Source organism: Mandrillus leucophaeus, unplaced genomic scaffold (assembly GCF_000951045.1).
Source record: "Mandrillus leucophaeus isolate KB7577 unplaced genomic scaffold, Mleu.le_1.0 Scaffold123, whole genome shotgun sequence".
Taxonomy (NCBI): Eukaryota; Metazoa; Chordata; class Mammalia; order Primates; family Cercopithecidae; genus Mandrillus; species Mandrillus leucophaeus.
The window spans coordinates 4,603,449-4,620,111 of record NW_012100654.1 but is presented as its reverse complement, the minus strand read 5'-3'; the positions used below and the strand labels follow the sequence as shown (position 1 = coordinate 4,620,111).

At 43.9% G+C, this 16,663-nt stretch overlaps 2 protein-coding genes across 4 annotated transcripts in view; one reads left to right on the top strand and one right to left on the bottom strand.

The window, feature by feature from the left end:
* Positions 1–5,898, bottom strand: part of PARP9 (poly (ADP-ribose) polymerase family, member 9) — a 37,318-nt gene extending 31,420 nt beyond the window's left edge. Inside the window, exons 1-2 of one of the 3 annotated variants that reach the window (XM_011971567.1) lie at positions 5,556–5,898; positions 1,072–1,175 (exon numbers count right to left, since the gene is read on the bottom strand). In XM_011971567.1, coding sequence (XP_011826957.1) covers positions 1,072–1,086 — 15 coding nt within the window. In that variant the 5' untranslated portion in view covers positions 1,087–1,175; positions 5,556–5,898. Of the gene's footprint in view, positions 1–1,071; positions 1,176–5,214 lie in introns of all 3 variants that reach the window. The other 2 variants (XM_011971565.1, XM_011971566.1) reach the window with 2 other exon arrangements.
* DTX3L (deltex 3 like, E3 ubiquitin ligase) lies at positions 5,346–16,309 on the top strand. The gene is made up of 5 exons (XM_011971569.1): positions 5,346–5,730; positions 6,981–7,192; positions 9,611–11,146; positions 11,577–11,794; positions 12,812–16,309. The coding sequence occupies exons 1-5, from the start codon at positions 5,544–5,546 to the stop codon at positions 12,879–12,881; spliced, it is 2,223 nt and encodes a 740-aa protein (XP_011826959.1). The 5' UTR covers positions 5,346–5,543; the 3' UTR covers positions 12,882–16,309.
* Positions 16,310–16,663: the final 354 nt, after the last annotated feature.

The window sequence follows — 16,663 nt, the reverse complement described above, 5'->3', positions numbered from 1 at the left end:
TAGTAGCTGGGACTACAGGCGCCCGCCACCGTGCCTGGCTAATTTTTTGTATTTTTAGTAGAGACAGGGTTTCACCGTGGTCTCGATCTCCTGACCTTGTGATCCGCCCGCCTCGGCCTCCCAAAGTGCTGGGATTACAGGCATGAGTCACCGCGCCCAGCTAAATTTAATTTTATTGTTTTTTGAGACAAGGTTTCACTCTGTCACCCAGGCTGGAGTGCAGTGGTGCAATCACAGTCCACTGCAGCCTTGAACTCCTGGGCTCAAGCAATCCTCCCATCTCAGTCTCCTGAATAGCTGGGACCACAGGCATGCATTACCATGCCCAGCTAATTGTTTTTACGTTTTTTAGAGATGAGCAGAGTCTTGCTATGTTGCCCAGGCTGGTCTTGAACTACTGGCTTCAAGCGATCCTCCTGGCCTCAGCCTCTGTAGTAACTGGGATTACAGGTGCTAGCCACTGCCAATGCATCTCAGTGCATCTCATTCTAATTCAGAATGAGATGAGGGTTAGAGATTAACACTTTAAAAGGCCCAAAAGTCACAGACCAAAATGACCCCAAACTCTCACATAGACTCCAATCTCCAAAAGCTCATGAGGTTTCTCTAGACAGAAGACCTGGGGACGTGAGCCTCATCAGCTCTGTCTCTCATCCACCAGCAAGGATCCACTTTCAATTGCTTTTGTCATGGCACAAGCCTTAATGTGAACTTTTCAAGTTTAGTAAGTGACTTCTAATCTGATCTTTCTCTATTCTCTATTCCCTTCTTTTCATTCATCCTCTATTACTCTCCTTACCCCAACCCGAAAAAGCAGAATCACTAAATGAGCTAAGAGAATTAAAAATATTCTGAAAAATCATCCAGCTTCAAGTTGACACTATTGATTAGATTAGCATATTACTGATTCCCCATTTCCCAAGAAGGGAGACAGGAGAAAACTTTACTGGGCTATTAAAAGCAGATGAGGATGTCGGGTATTAGTGAACACCCCAGATTTCTTGCTGTTATAGAAAGAAGTATTCATGTGCTGATCAAGGTTCATGACATATACACATTTATGCTTTTTACCGTGGAAAAGTCCATCCTCCAGGTCCCCGCGGGAGTCTTCAAATGTTTATTCTCTTTTGCACTTCAAAGCATAGACTGTAGTTTCCAGATACAGTGGTCCACTTCTAGGAATGAATTAGAAAAGATGCAATAAACATTAGCCAGAATCTTAGGAAACTCAGTAAGAATATACTGTAGGAGGACCAAACATGATTTCTGATTTTGAACAGTTCTTAATTTCCTTGATAACGATGTACACATTGTTTTGCTGTTGTTGTTACTGTTTACCTTCTACCTTTTCCAAGAAGGGTTCCAATGGAAATCATAATGCCAGTTCAGAGAAGGGAAAATGCTCTGCGGCCTGGAACAGGGAAAGCTTTATGGAGGAGGTGAGACTACAGCCTGGCAATGAAGAATGCAGGAGGATTTTACATATTTAGAAGAAGAGGATGATAACAAAGTGGTGAGACTGAGAACAACATTCAAAGAACAGTAAGGAAGACCGAGCTTATGAGTGAATGAAGCCCCCTGGAGAGTGTCTGAAGAAAGAGGAAATGCCATTTGTGCCTGTGAGGGGTGTGTATCACTGAATTTGTGATACATATCCTTGACCTAATGATAGGGGCATATCTGGTTAAAAGTCAGAAAATCTCAGGAAAAAATACTTTGTAATGATTTTTCATCTAATAGGTAGGAATTAAAGACTATGAATTTTTAGAAGAGTGATGATGAAAATGCTTAAAGATACAGTTGCCCACACTTGTTGCTATATTTAGGCCGCTAAATGATTCTAACGTCTTTGCGATAGAAAAATTTTGTACAACCGTCTACAGCATCAGATCCCTATTCTTACTCATCAAGGGAAAGTAGCAGGTCTAGTACAATCCTTTGCATCCTAAAATGCAAAGACAAGATGCATTTTTTGCCTCCAGAGGGCACTGCTGTTTTCAAAAAAGAAGGATGACTTCATCTGCTTTGACCATGAGCTTTTGCTTTAAATGTTGCACCTGTTTCTGTCTTCAGGCCAGGTTTTACAGGCCTATGGATAGCCAAACAAGGAGCATAGTGTTCTAAGCATTCCATCTCTTCCATTTTAAAAACAGCATAACCACAAAAACCTTCCTAACTTTCCATCACTGGTTCCTACTGTGTTTCCTTCTCTTCATAAGCAGTTAAACTTCCGGAATGAGTAATGGACTCTCCTGTCCACCTGCCCACTCAGCCTACTATAACCTGGCTCCCTGTCTCATTCCCAGCACCCTTTAGAAACTGCCAGTGGCCAGGCACGGCGGCTTACACTTGTGATCCCAGCACTTTGGGAGGCAGAGGCAGGCGGATTGCTTGAGCTCAGGAGTTCAAGACTAACCTGGGCAACATGGCAAGACCTCATCTCTACTAAAAATACAAAAAGTTAGCTGCACATGTTGGCACATGCCTATAGTCCCAGCTACTTGGGAGGCTGAGATGGGAGGATCACTTGGTGGGAAGCTGAGGCTGCAGTGAGCTGTGATCATGCCACTGCACTCCAACCTAGGCAACAGGAATGAGACCTTGTCTCAAAAAAAAGGAGAGAAACTGCTCATCAGAATCCCCCATGTGGTTAATGCCAATGGATTATCTTCTATCCATCTTTACTGGACCACTTTCTATAGTATTTCACTCTTTCATTCCTGAAATCCTGCTTTCTTGGCTTCTCCTATGCCATCTTCCCTTGGTTCTTTTATTACCCTTCACTTTGCCTTTACAGGCCTTTTCCCTGCGTTCACTTCCACCATACCCCTCTTAATTGTTTGCTCCAGGATTCTGTCTAAGGCATTTTTCATCTCATTCTACATGCTCTGCAGGAGTGAACTCATCCACTCCCGCGGCGTCAACTCACCAACTGCAAATATGACTCTAATATCTGCAGTTCTAGGCCATGGCTCTCCTGAGCCCCATTTTTCAACTCCACCTGGAGGTCTCACAGTCCCCTCAAATAAGCCTCTGCATATCTCCTGGTCTCCAATCCTCCATCCCACCCCCACCAAATCCATACTTTATCTCCTGGATTCTGCAGCTCAGTAAATGATAATACCATTTATGCACTCAAATCAGAAATCTAGCAACTTTCCCTCAGTCTTTTTTGTCTCATATCTGGGACCTGACAACCTAAATCACTTTCAAATATGCCCCTACCTTCCTCACCCACTGACACTGCTTCACCTCAGGGTCTCAGCACCTTTTGCCTGAACTGTGGCAATATACTCTTTTCTTTTCTTTTCTTTCCTTTCCTTTCTTTTTGTTTCTTTCTTTTTCTTTTCTTTTCTTTTTCTTTTTTTTTTTTTTTTTAAGACAGAGTCTCACTTTGTGGCCCAGGCTGTGGCGTGATCTTGGCTCACTGCAAGCTCCACCTCCCAGGTTCATGCCATTCTCCTGCCTCAGTCTCCTGAGTAGCTGGGACTACAGGTGCCCCCCACCACGTCCAGCTAATTTTTTTTTTTTTTTGTATTTTTTTAGTAGAGCTGGGGTTTCACTGTGTTAGTCAGGATGGTCTCGATCTCCTGACCTCGTGATCCACCTGCCTCAGCCTCCCAAAGTGCTGGGATTACAGGCATGAGCCTCCACGCCCAGCCAGCAATATACTCTTTTCAAAGATTTAAATGTACCTGATTTGACATTTTATTGTTTGAATAGGTATTACATTTATGATGTATAAGAAAATGTAAAAGGTTTCCTCCTATCTCCCCTACTAAATTCCCTGTCCAGAGTGCTTCTCCTGTATTCTTCCAGTGGCATTTTTTACACAAAAGGTAGTAGCTTATATACACACTTCTGCATCTTATGTTTCTCACGTAACGTATCCTAGAGATCTTATCATATTAGCACATAGAGAGCTTCTTCATTTTTCCTACTGCCCATTGTATTCCATTGTATAGATATATTATTATTATTAAACTGCTGGTCCCCCTATTTATGGACATTAAAGAGTTCCCTACCTTTTGCCATTGTAAACAAGGCTGTAAAGAACATCTTTGTACACAGATCACTTCACACAGGGGCTAATACATGAATGGGACAAATCCCTAGAAATGGAACTCCAGAATCAAAAAGCACATGCTGTCGTAATTCTGACAGTACTGCCAAATTGCTCACAGTGAAGACTGACCCATTTCCAGTCTTACCAGCCATGTGCAAAAACCTTATCTCTGTCCTCTCTGCCGCCAGTCATCCCTGCTTGTAAATGTGTCCTCCACACCGTTGTCAGCACCATATTTCTAAAATGCATATCTGGCAAGTCATTTTCTTGCTTTCCCTGCTTAAAACCCTTCAAGTCATCTTCACTGCTCTTCAAAGCTTTTCACCATCTAAATATATGCTGTCTAGGGTGGACTATTAGCCTCACATAGCTACTGAGGCTACATGTGGCCAGTCTGAATCAAGATGTGATGTAAGTATAAGAAAAACACTGGGTTGCAAAGATGTAGTATGATAAAAAGAATGTAAAAAGCTCATTATGTGCTGAAATGATTAAGTTTTGGATATGTCAAGTTAAATAACATCATTACAATTCATTTCATCTGTTTCTTTATCCTTTAAAAAATATGGCTGCAAAAATTTTAGAATGAACATACTGGCTCACATTGTATTTCTGTTGGACAGTGCCCATCTAGGTAGGCCCTCCCTCCCTCATCCCCTCACCCATCTCCTCTCCTCCCAGGCCCCAGGCCCACTCTGTGCTTCAGACCACAGTGGTCCCTAAGCCTCAGGTGCTTTTCCCCCCAACCCTGTCCTCCCCATCTCGTCGCCACACTCAGTTTATTAAAATCCTGCTTGAAACTTCTCCTTGGAGGCCTTGAAGAAGTTTTGCTCCTTAGTTCACAGGTCCGCCTCCCCTCACCAGCCCTTGACATCAGGGCCTTGCTCTGCTCTTTGGGCAGCAAGAAACAATTCAGTGCTGTTGGTTAAATAAAGCAATGGAGGAGAAAAGCCCCCAGGCGCCTGTCTAAAGGGTAGAGTTGGAGGGAGGGAAGGGGTAACAGGTCACAATTACCAGATGAACACATTCAAATTTTCAAAAATGGGTAAGTTTAACATGGATTCAGATGTGAATTACTTTTTAGCATCAAATAACAGTGAAAACAGCAGTAAGAGTTACAAAGAATAAGAAACACAGGAGAAACTTACTTTCTTTGCATAGTCTACTCATAAGGGAGGCCTGGCCCTGGGATCCCGGTCCGCGCCCGCCCCCACTCTCCGCCCCCCCGTACCCCGAGCCTGCAGGAAAGGGGACCCCGAGGCCCCAGGGGCACCGGACCTACCCACCCGGCAGACCACTCGCCTCGGTGCAGACAGCACAGGGAAGAGGGGGAAGCAGCTCTGCTGGGAACAGGGAGGGACCTCCGGGGAAGCGAAACTGAAACTTTGCGCCTAGTCGGCGGGGCGGGCCGCGCCTTTACCCCAGTCCCGGCCCAGCGGCGTCCCGGAGCCCCCGCGCCCTCCCGACGCGCAGAGCCATGGCCTCCGACCTGCGCCCGCCGTCCCCGCTCCTCGTGCGGGTGTCCGGGTCCGGCGTCCGGGTACAACGGAAGCTGGAGAGCTACTTCCAGAGCTCTAAGTCCTCGGGCGGCGGGGAGTGCACGGTCAGGCCCCAGGAACACGAAGCCCCGGGCACCTTCCGGGTGGAGTTCAGTGAAAGGGCAGGTGAGCTTCGGGCGGTCGGGCTGCGAAAGCCGAAAGCCGTCTCTGGGGCCCCGACTCCCGGGTTTCCAGGCGGACCCAGTTCCAGCTGACCTAGGGGAGAGGGCGGAAGAAAGTATGCCACTGTGCGGTGGCGGACAGGGACGGGGCCCTGCTACCAAGAGACTCACTGAGACAGTGAACACTCGGTGGAGGATAGGGCCTCACATGTGCCCGGTGCGGATCCGGCTAACCCCGCCTTAGTGTGGATGTTTTCCATATCCTCATTCTAACTTAATTTCTCAGCTGTCATCTTCCATCCCCCAGATGCCTGTCAGCTGCCGTCCTTGTCATTCAGGGATTCCACTTTTATGTTTTAAATAATGGTTCCATTGTTCCATCCATTAACAAAAGGATGTTCCATTTTGTATTTTTGAGGATTACAAAAGTGATATATGTTCACTATAGAAATAAGAGAAAAGAGTAAAAAAGAAAACAACCTGGAGATAAACAATGTGTCCATTTGGTGTATTTTCTTCCTGCCCTTTTTTACGAATGCCAGCAAACACACGTGTATTTACACAATTCGGAGTCTGCACTTTTGATACCTGCTGTTGTAACTTACCTGTATAATGAGTATTGAAATGGGAGACCGGGACGGGTGCAGTGGCTCATGCCTATAATCCTAGCACTTTGGAGGCCGAGGTTGTTGGATCACCTGAGGCCAGGAGTTCGAGACCAGCCTGGCCAACATGGCGAAATTCCGTCTCTACTAAGAATACAAAAATTACCTGGGCGTGGTGGTGCGCACCTGTAATCCAAGCTACTCCGGAGACTGAGGCAGGAGAATCGCTTGAACTCGGGAGGCAGAGAGGTTGCAGTGAGACGAGGTCGCACCATTGCACTCCAGCCTGGGTGTCAGAGTGAGACTCTGTCTCAAAAAACAAAACAAAACAAAAAAAGGAAGGGAGGGAGGGAAAGAAGGAAGGAAGAAAGGGGAGACTGGAGACAGTTTCAGAAACATGATGTTTAATGAGTGGACAATGTTCCATTGTCCTTAAGCTTTCACTTCTATAGTAAAACTTAATCCGCACACTTTAGAACTCTTAATAGCTCCCCGATTTCCTCCATCGCCAACCCACCATTCCGGGGTGCAGTGAGCAGCCTTACTGGGAGGTGCTGGGGCAGGGTACAGACACAGGAATGGGAGGATTACTTGAAATCTCTCCCATTTTTATGTATGTATATGTGTGTGTTTAATGTTTCCGCTGAAGCTAAGGAGAGAGTGTTGAAAAAAGGAGAACACCAAATGCTTGTTGACAACAAACCTGTGCCCATTTTCCTGGTACCCACTGAAAATTCAATAAAGAAGAACACGAGACCTCAAATTTCTTCACTGACACAGTCACAAGCAGAAACACCGTCTAGTGATACGCATCAACATGAAGGACATATTCCTAATGCTGTGGATTCCTGTCTCCAAAGGGTGAGTATTGAAAGAAGGAGCTGGCTGTGCCTGCACCTCCTCTCCAGTCACCAGCCTCATGTATTATTGATCCAACACCCATGTGCTGGGCACATACATGGGAGCCAGGCACTGTTTTAGGCACTGGACACAGAGACGAACACAACAGACAAGGTCCCTGCTCTCAGGCAGCTTATATTGGGGCCCAGGGCATGCACAGAAAGACAGTAGGCAAGTGAAATAATTAGAACCATTTTATTTATTTGGAGAGAAACAGGGCTAGGGCGAGCAAAGGGAAGATGGGGGTGGTGTTACTTCTTTTTTCCCCCAACAAGACAGAGTCTCACTTTATCACCTAGGCTGGAGTACAGTGGCATAATCATGGCTCACTGCAGCGTTGACCTCCTGGGCTCAAGTGATCCTCTCACCTCAGCCTCCTGAGTAGCTAGGACTACAGGCGCCACTACACCCAGCCAATTTTTTTTTTTTTTTTTGGTAGAAACAGAGTCTCACTATGTTGCCCAGGCTGTTCTCAAACTCCTGGGCTCAAGCGATCTGCCTGCCTTGGCCTCCCAAAGTGCTGGGATTACAGTCATGAATTACTGTGCCTAGCCTGGTGCTAATTCTAACCAGAAATCAGAGACAGCTTGACTGAGGAGGTGACGTTTGGCCTGCAACTTGAATGATGACAAGATTCATTCAACAATAGATATCCACTGCTTAATGTGTTCCAGGCACTGTTATAGGAGCTGGGGAGGCAGCCAGGAACATGGCAGACTCTGCTTCCGGGGATGGCACCTTCTAGTGAGAGAAACAGACAATATTAATAAACAAATAGATATATAATAAAATGTCTGCCAGTCATACCTGCTAGAAAGAAGAATAAGAAGAATACGTGACAGACAATGACAGAACCACCATTTAAAATAGGATGTCTGGAAAAACCTCAAGTGAGATGACATCTCTAGCCAAGTGGATTTCTGGGGGGAAAATGTCCTAGAGGGAAGCATAGGTACAAAGGCCCCAAGAGCTGACATTCTGAGGCCCAGAAGCTTGAAGGAAGCCAGTGTGGTGGGAGGGCAGTGAGCAAAGGAGAGAGGTGCTAGGAACTCGGGAAGGTACACAGAAGACAGGCCTTTGGGGCTGAAGATAAGGATTTTGGATTTTTAACTTAAAATGTTAGGGAATTCATCAGATAGTTTTGAGCCAGGGGAGAGGACGATCTGGTTTATATTTCTAAACGGTCACTCTGGCTGCTGTTGGAAAACTGAACATAGGAAGGGACTAGAATGGAGAGTTAGAACCCAGTTAGGAGGGGTTGCAATGCGCCAGGTGAAAGATGAGAATGGCATGGACTTTGGGTGGCCTTGATGGAGGTGTGAAAAATGGCTGGATCCAGGAAACATTTTGAAGATCTGGAGGAAGGATCTTACATGCAAAGTCCTTGAGAAGGAACAAAACATTAGAAATTTTGCTTTTATATTACATTTAATTGGCCTCTGTCCTTTTTATCTTAACCTGGCACGTCTTATATTTGAGCTTCTAAAGGCCAGGGTTTAGAAGGGACCGACAACTTCGCATGCAGTCAGGTGTTAAAAAGAAAAAAGGAGGAGGAGTGAAGAAGAGAAAAAACAGTCATAGGAAAGCTATTTTCCTCAGCTTTATGGCTCCCTTCCAAGTTCACAGACATTTGTGAGGGCCATGACAACTCACCCAGAGAGCACCGTGCCTTCCCTTGACTGCTGTTCCCAAGATCAAACAGATAGTGGCAGTTGTAGAACACAGATCTCTTGGCCATGGAGCTTTTAGAAATGCTCATGCCCAGGCTCCACTGCAGACTAGTTAACATCAGAATCTCTGGGGATGTGCTTGGGCTTTGGCTGGTTTATTTTTCCCTGAACTTGCCAGGTGAGTCTTATATGCAGACAGGGTTGAGAACCTCTGGGATGTAGCATGCTGTATCCTCTAAAAAGGATTTGAGGCCGGGCACAGTGGCTCTCGCCTGTAATCCCAGCACTTTGGGAGGCCGAGGCAGGCGGATCACCTGAGGTTGGGAGTTCCAGGCCAGCCTGACCAACATGGAGAAACCTTGTCTCTTCTAAAAATACAAAATTAGCCAGGCGTGGTGGCGCATGCCTGTAATCCCAGCTACTCGGGAGGCTGAGGCAGGAGAATCTCTTGAACCCAGGAGGCGGAGGTTGCGGTGAGCCGAGATCATGCCATTGCACTTCAGCCTGGGTAACAAGAGCGAAACTCCATCTCTAAATAAATAAATAAATAAATAAATAAATAGGATATGAAAGAAGTTGCCCCCTGCTTGGGGAAGATGTAGAAGATGTAGTGGTTGTTTCTCTAGTCTCTATGCATTCTCCTGAAGAGAAGATGGTAGGTCTGCATGGTGAGAGGTTTTATTTGTTCCTGTTCCTTTTAAAATTTCAGATCTTTCTTACTGTAACAGCTGACCTGAACTGTAACCTGTTCTCCAAAGAGCAGAGGGCATACATAACCACACTGTGCCCTAGTATCAGAAAAATGGAAGGTCACGATGGAATTGAGAAGGTGTGTGGTGACTTCCAAGACATTGAAAAAATACATCAATTTTTGAGTGAGCAGTTCCTGGAAAGTGAGCGGAAGCAAGAATTTTCCCCTTCAATGACAGAGAGGAAGCCACTCAGTCAGCAGGAGAGGGACAGCTACATTTCTCCTTCTGAACCAGAAACCAAGGCAGAAGAAAAAAGCAACTGTTTTGAAGTTTCCTTGCCTTACTTTGAATACTTTAAATATATCTGTCCTGATAAAATCGACTCAATAGAGAAAAGATTTGGTATAAACATTGAAATCCAGGACAGTTCTCCAAATATGGTCTGTTTAGATTTCACCTCAAGTCAATCAGGTGACCTGGAAGCAGCTCGTGAGTCTTTTGCTAGTGAATTTCAGAAGAACACGGAACCTCTGAAGCAAGAATGTGTCTCTTTAGCAGACAGTAAGCAGGCAAATAAATTCAAACAGGAATTGAATCAACAGTTTACAAAACTCCTTATAAAAGAGAAAGAAGGAGAATTAACTCTCCTTGGAACCCAAGATGACATTTCAGCTGCTAAACAAAAAATCTCTGAAGCTCTTGTCAAGACACCCGTGAAACTACTCACTGGCAATTACATGATGAATGGAATTGAGGTTGACAGTGCCCGCTATAAACTTTTAGAAACTGAATTACTACAGGAGATATCAGAGATTGAAAAAAGGTATGACACTTGCAGCAAGGTTTCTGAGAAAGGTCAGAAAACCTGCGTTCTGTTTGAACCCAAGGACAAGCAGTTAGATCTATCTGTGCATGCTTATGCAAGTTTCATCGATGCCTTTCAACATGTCTCATGTCACTTGATGAGAGAAGTTCTTTTACTGAAATCTTTGGGCAAGGAGAGAAAGCATTTGTATCAGACCAAGTTTGCAGATGACTTTAGAAAAAGACATCCAAATGTACACTTTGTGCTAAATCAAGAGTTAATGATTTTGACTGGTTTGCCAAATCACCTTGCAAAGGCGAAGCAGTATGTTCTAAAAGGAGGAGGAAAGTCTTCATTGGCTGGAGAGAAACTGAAGGAGGATCATGAAACACCGATGGACATTGATAGTGATGATTCCAAAGCAGCCTCTCTGCCACTCAAGGGCTCTGTGAGCTCTGAGGCCTCAGAACTGGACAAGAAGGAAGAGGGCATCTGTGTCATCTGTATGGACACCATTAGTAACAAAAAAGTGCTGCCAAAGTGCAAGCATGAATTCTGCGGCCCTTGTATCAGCAAAGCCATGTCATATAAGCCAATCTGTCCCACATGCCAGACTTCCTATGGTGTTCACAAAGGAAATCAGCCAGAGGGCAGCATGATTGTCACTGTTTCAAGAGACTCACTTCCAGGTTATGAGTCCTGTGGCACCATTGTGATTAATTATTCTATGAAAGGAGGCATACAAACAGTAAGTATTTCTGAAGTCCATGGGTTTCTTGCCACTATGCTACGATTACCAGGGCAAAAGAGACTGTCCTATTGCCTATTAGACAGTAGATTTCCCAAGGAATTATCTCCAGGGTCATGTGCAAGGGATTGAAATAGTGGTAAAGGTCACAATGTTTGCTGATAATTCAAATATCTTTTGTGTCTATTTCTTAAGACAGAGAAAGGGTAGGTGGAGATTATATCTTGAGATGGGGGTATCAGGAAGGTGGACAGTGTTTCCAGCATGAATTCAAGGAAAGAGGAGAAATATCGGTCATTGGGAATATCAGCATAACTTCAATACTTTTCTTGCTTTTGATTTGCTTTATCTACAAATGAACACATCTATACCTATAATAAAAATTAGACAGGGCACTGTTTTCACATGACATTTTCTTGTCCTCACACAGGAAGAACACCCAAACCCAGGAAAGAGATACTCTGGAACACAGCGAACTGCATACTTGCCTGATAATAAGGAAGGAAAGAAGGTTTTGGAACTGCTTCATAAGGCCTTTGACCAAAAGCTGATTTTCACAGTGGGGTACTCTCGCGTATCAGGAACATCAGATGTCATCACTTGGAATGATATTCACCACAAAACATCCAAGTTTGGAGGACCAGAAAAGTGAGAGCCTTTTGGGATGTAATGGCTACTCAACAGATTATAAGAATTATGAACTATGGCAATTTCTGGATGTGGATATAAGAAGAATCTATAGCAGTGGTATTGGGTATAGTCAAGTATTTTGAGAGATGCTAGTCAGGGATGATAATCTCAAAGACAGCAAGATTGGTCCCCATCAACTTCTACCCTGCCAGCTATAAAGTACTATGGAGTTATTTCAGTTTTGCACCAAAGGGCCGGGGGGTTTTGAATCCAGGATGAATACTATATAAGCTGATTTAATTTGAGGCTTGGTGTCTACTTGAAGGCTAGATGCTAGGAAAGTTACTTACTTTGCTTTCTTTTAAGGTCACCTTTCTTTTTCCCCTCTTCCCCCACCAGTCCACAGAGAACCTGAAATCACTTGACCAATAATATTCTAGAGAAAGTCTAAGTTGTGAGGAGACTATTGGTAGAAACTGTATTATAGGAAATCCAATTGTTCTTTATGAAACCCCAATAGGATTCCTCAGACCCTTGGTATTAAAGAAAAAATATATACCCTGAGACATTTTCAAAACCTGAAATTTGAAAATCCTGCTAGCATGTGATTACAACGCCCCAGTAAAACACAGTATGTTATTATATTTTTATGAGAGTCACTGCTTACTATAAACTGAAAAATTTTAAGAATTAACATAAACATGAAGCCTCAAATTAAATCAACGTACTTACCATTCATCTTGGATTCTCAAACCCCCTGCCCTTTGATGCAAAATGTAATAACTACATCATGTTAATACTTTGGAGTTGGCAGGGTAGAAGCCAGGTTGAAAGGCAGATGTTGGCCAGACAGCTAGGCTCACTCACTAGCTAAATGACTTGCATCTGCAAACTTAAAAGTCATGATACATCATCCACCTTCAGGATTACTTGTGAATGTTTGCAACACTGGATATTAAATCCTTAAATGCTGGATATCTATTGCACATATCGGAAAAATTTGTGGTGACACTAAAGGAATTTTTCTTTCTCCAGGTATGGCTACCCTGATCCTTCTTACCTGAAACGTGTCAAAGAGGAGCTGAAAGCGAAAGGAATTGAGTAAGAAAACTGCTGGAAGATGTCTTAAATCAAGCTTTCAAAAAAGTATATTTTAGGAGGCTGATTTTATGCCAATCTAAATCCTTACGTAGAAAGGACTTTGAAATTTTTCTTCTTAAGAAATGGTTTGTATAAGAATAAGAATCTGCTAGTCTGTCATTTCTGGAGTGATATTTTTTTTTGAGACGGAGTCTCGCTCTGTCGCCCAGGCTGGAGTGCAGTGGTGCGATCTCAGCTCACTGCAAGCTGCGCCTCCCAGGTTGACGCCATTCTCCCCGCCTCAGTCTCCTGAGCAGCTGGGACTACAGGTGCCCACTACCACGCTCGGCTTATTTTTGTTTTTGTATTTTTAGTAGAGACGGGGTTTCACCGTGTTAGCCAGGATGGTCTCGATCTCCTGACCTTGTGATCTGCCCGCCTCAGCCTTCCAAAGCGTTGGGATTATAGGCATGAGTCACTGCACCTGGCCCTGGAGTGATACTTTTTATGGAAGACAAAAGTCCCCCAAATCTGTGTAAAATCTGCTGCAAGGGTGTCATGCCTCTTGTGTCATCACTGGGGTTAGAGGTGGGTCTGAAATCATCTTCTATGTCCTTCAGTTGAACTATCAGCTGCCAATTGATCCTTTTCATTGCCATCTCTGGGGTGGTTCTTCATTTTTTTGTGTGTTTTCCCCTTAATCTCTACCTGTGAAAGTGAAATTCTATTGTAAATGGGAGGAAAAAGGGTTGGTTGTGGAAAATTAAAGACCCATATTCCGCTTTCTTACTCATGGCAAGAAAAGTGGCCATGAGTAGAGATTGGGCAAGCATTGGTAATAAATAGAATGACTAATTATTATTATTATTATTAGAGATGGAGTCTCGCTCTGTCTCCCAGGTTGGAGTGCAGCGGTGTGATATTGGCTCACTGCAACCTCCACTTCCCGGGTTCAAGCGATTCTCCTGCCTCAGCCTCCCCAGTAGCTGGGGTTACAGGTGTGTGCACCCACACCCGGCTAATTTTTTGTATTTTTAGTAGAGACGGGGTTTTGCCATGTTGGCCAGGCTGGTTTCAAACTCCTGAGCTCAAATGATCCTCCTGCCTTGGCCTCCCAAAGTGCTGGGATTACAGGCATGAGCCACCACATCTACCCAAGACTATCATTTTTAATGGCCAAGAGCCTAGTATATAGTTGGTGCCTGTCAGTCTGTTTGTGTTGCTATAAAAGAACACCTGAGACTGCGTCATTTATAAAGAAAAAAGGTTTGTTTGGCTCACAGTTTTGCTGGCCAGAAGGTTGGGCATCGGGTGAAAGCCTCAGGCTGCTTCCATTCATAGTCAAGTGTAGCCAGAAATCATATGACAGACAGGAAATGAGAGAGAGGTGTGGGGGAGGTGCCAAGCTCTTTTTAACAAGCAGTTCTTCAGGAACTGATAGTGAGTCACTCCCATGAGAACAGCACCAAGCCATTCATGGGGGATCTGCCCCCATGACCCAGCCCCCTCCCGTTAGGCTTCACCTCCAACACTGAGGATCAAATTTCAACATGAGATTTGGAGGAGGTCAAACAAACCAAACTATAGCAGTGTTTCATAAAATTGTGTTGCCTGACTTAGGTTGCTAGTAAGCCAGCAGAGGGATATTTGCCTCCAAAATCTTTGGCAGAGGCAGGAGTAAGGAAGCCATTTCTAGAGTCCTGGCTACTAATTTGGAAAACTGAGCTTCTTTCATTGTTTTTTGCCTTAAGAGACAAGGCCTTACTATATTGCCCTGTCTCTTAAGGGAAAACATCAAGACTGGACTTGAACTCCTGGGCTCAAGCCATCCCCCAACCTTGGCCTCTCGAGTAGATGGGATTATAGGCACGTGCCACTGTGCCTGACTTAAGTTTCTTATTCTAGAACACTTGGAGCCTGAACTCTGACCAGGCCCCCCACTTGAGCCTTTGCTTTCTGTTCCTTGTAAACTGCCATATTGGGTGCACTTGCCCTGCCACAGTAATGCTACATATTTCTGAGCATTGTTTTTCTCTAGATAATTTTGTACTTTTGAGTATACCCCACTTCCAAGTGTTTTTTTGTTTTGTTTTGTTGTTGCTGTTGTTGTTTTGAGACAGGGTCTCACTGTGTCCCCCAGGCTGGAGTGCAGTGGCTGGAGTGCAGTGGCACAATCACGGCTCACTGCAGCGTCAACCTTCTGGGGCCAGGTGATCCTCCCACCTCAGCCTCTCAAGTGGCTAGGACCACAGGCGTGCACCACTATGCCTATTTTTTTTTTTTTTTTTTTTTTTTTTGTAGAGATGGGGTGTCCCTGTGTTGCCCAGGCTGGTCTCAAACTCCTGGGCTCAAGGTATACTCCTGCCTTGGGCTCCCAAAGTGTTGGGATTACAGGTGTGAGCGACCATGCCTAGCTCACTTCCAGGTTTAACAGACGAACTTACTCTAGTTTCCATCTCCATCATTTTATAATAACCGTAGCCCACATTGTAGTAGTTTTTCAACCCTTAACTCCCACCAATTCATGTTTTCACCTTTAAATTCCTTCTCGCTGATACTCTCTCTGGACAGAAGAAAGGTGAAATAAGCCTACTATAAGGAATATATGACATGCCAAATTTTATTTTTAAACAGTTCTTCAAGTCAGATTAATAATAGCAAATTATGTGATTATCCATTTCCCAGCCTCTCTCCAAAAAAATGGTAAACAAGATGCCTTCTTCTTTTCCCAAAGATACACATACACACGTACAAATTTTTTATCAGATAATAATAGCTAATATTTAATGAGTACTTACCTTATTTTGTCCCCTTTCAACAGATTTACATACGTGTGATTGATACAATTCATTTTCCCATTTTATAACTGAGAAAACTGGTGCACAGAGAGGATAAGTAACTTGCCAAAGGTCACACAGTTAATAAGTGGAAATGCTGGGACATGAACCAGGTAGTCTGCCCCCATAGTTCTGCCCCTGAGATCTGTACTGTCTCCCATGAGGGTACTTCTCCATGGAGCAAGCTGAGGCGAACCCTTTATTCTGGGCTTCTCTCAGAAATGGATTCCCACACAGTACTCAAAGCAAATTTCCCCAGAGGAAATCCTGTTTGAAGAACTTAAAAACTCAGAATCTTTTTCTTTGTCCAGAGAGTTGAGGAAGCTTAAGCTAAATGATACATGATTTTTTAAAAAATCAGATTATAAATTTAGTTTTTGGTGATTCATTAAATTCTTTACCATTATAGTTATTTTCTAGCTATTCACCTTTTAGCTAAATTTGTTCCAAAGAAGGAAAAGTTTGGTTTCTACTAAGTTCTGGATGGGAGATTGCACTGTGTGTGATGTGCAAGTTTCATGGTATGGGTGACTGGAGAGCATTTGGGTTACTGCTTTTACTCTTTGGAAGGTGTTATCTGTATCTGCTTTAAATAAAGTTAAAGATTTAGAACAAATTGTGTTCTCTCCCTTCTTTTTTTCCCCTTTCGGTTGAGATTCTGGGTGTTTCCTACAACACACACAGGATACAGTTGTAAAACATGTACATGGAGGTCTTTAGTTGATTTGGTGTGTAACTGCTTCCTAAATTATCACAGTACAACTTAACTACTCTTGATTTCACTGCTGTTACTTTTGGCTGTAAAAATCACATTTCTCAATATTTTTTCCTTATAACACATAGGTTATAAAGATAAAAGTAGGCTGCAGATTTCATCTCTTCTCTCCTAGAGAAAGCATATGCAATACTTTGCTTCTCGAGGTTCTGTTTCACCTCTCCAACACTGGTGCTGAATTACCCAGACAACTCA

Bases quoted from the DNA above. Each gene is read 5' to 3' on its own strand.
- DTX3L (XM_011971569.1), top strand. From the start codon at position 5,544: ATGGCCTCCGACCTGCGCCCGCCGTCCCCGCTCCTCGTGCGGGTGTCC. The intron at 7,193-9,610 runs GTGAGTATTGAA...TTAAAATTTCAG, and splicing joins TGGATTCCTGTCTCCAAAGG to ATCTTTCTTACTGTAACAGC. The intron at 11,147-11,576 runs GTAAGTATTTCT...GTCCTCACACAG, and splicing joins TGAAAGGAGGCATACAAACA to GAAGAACACCCAAACCCAGG.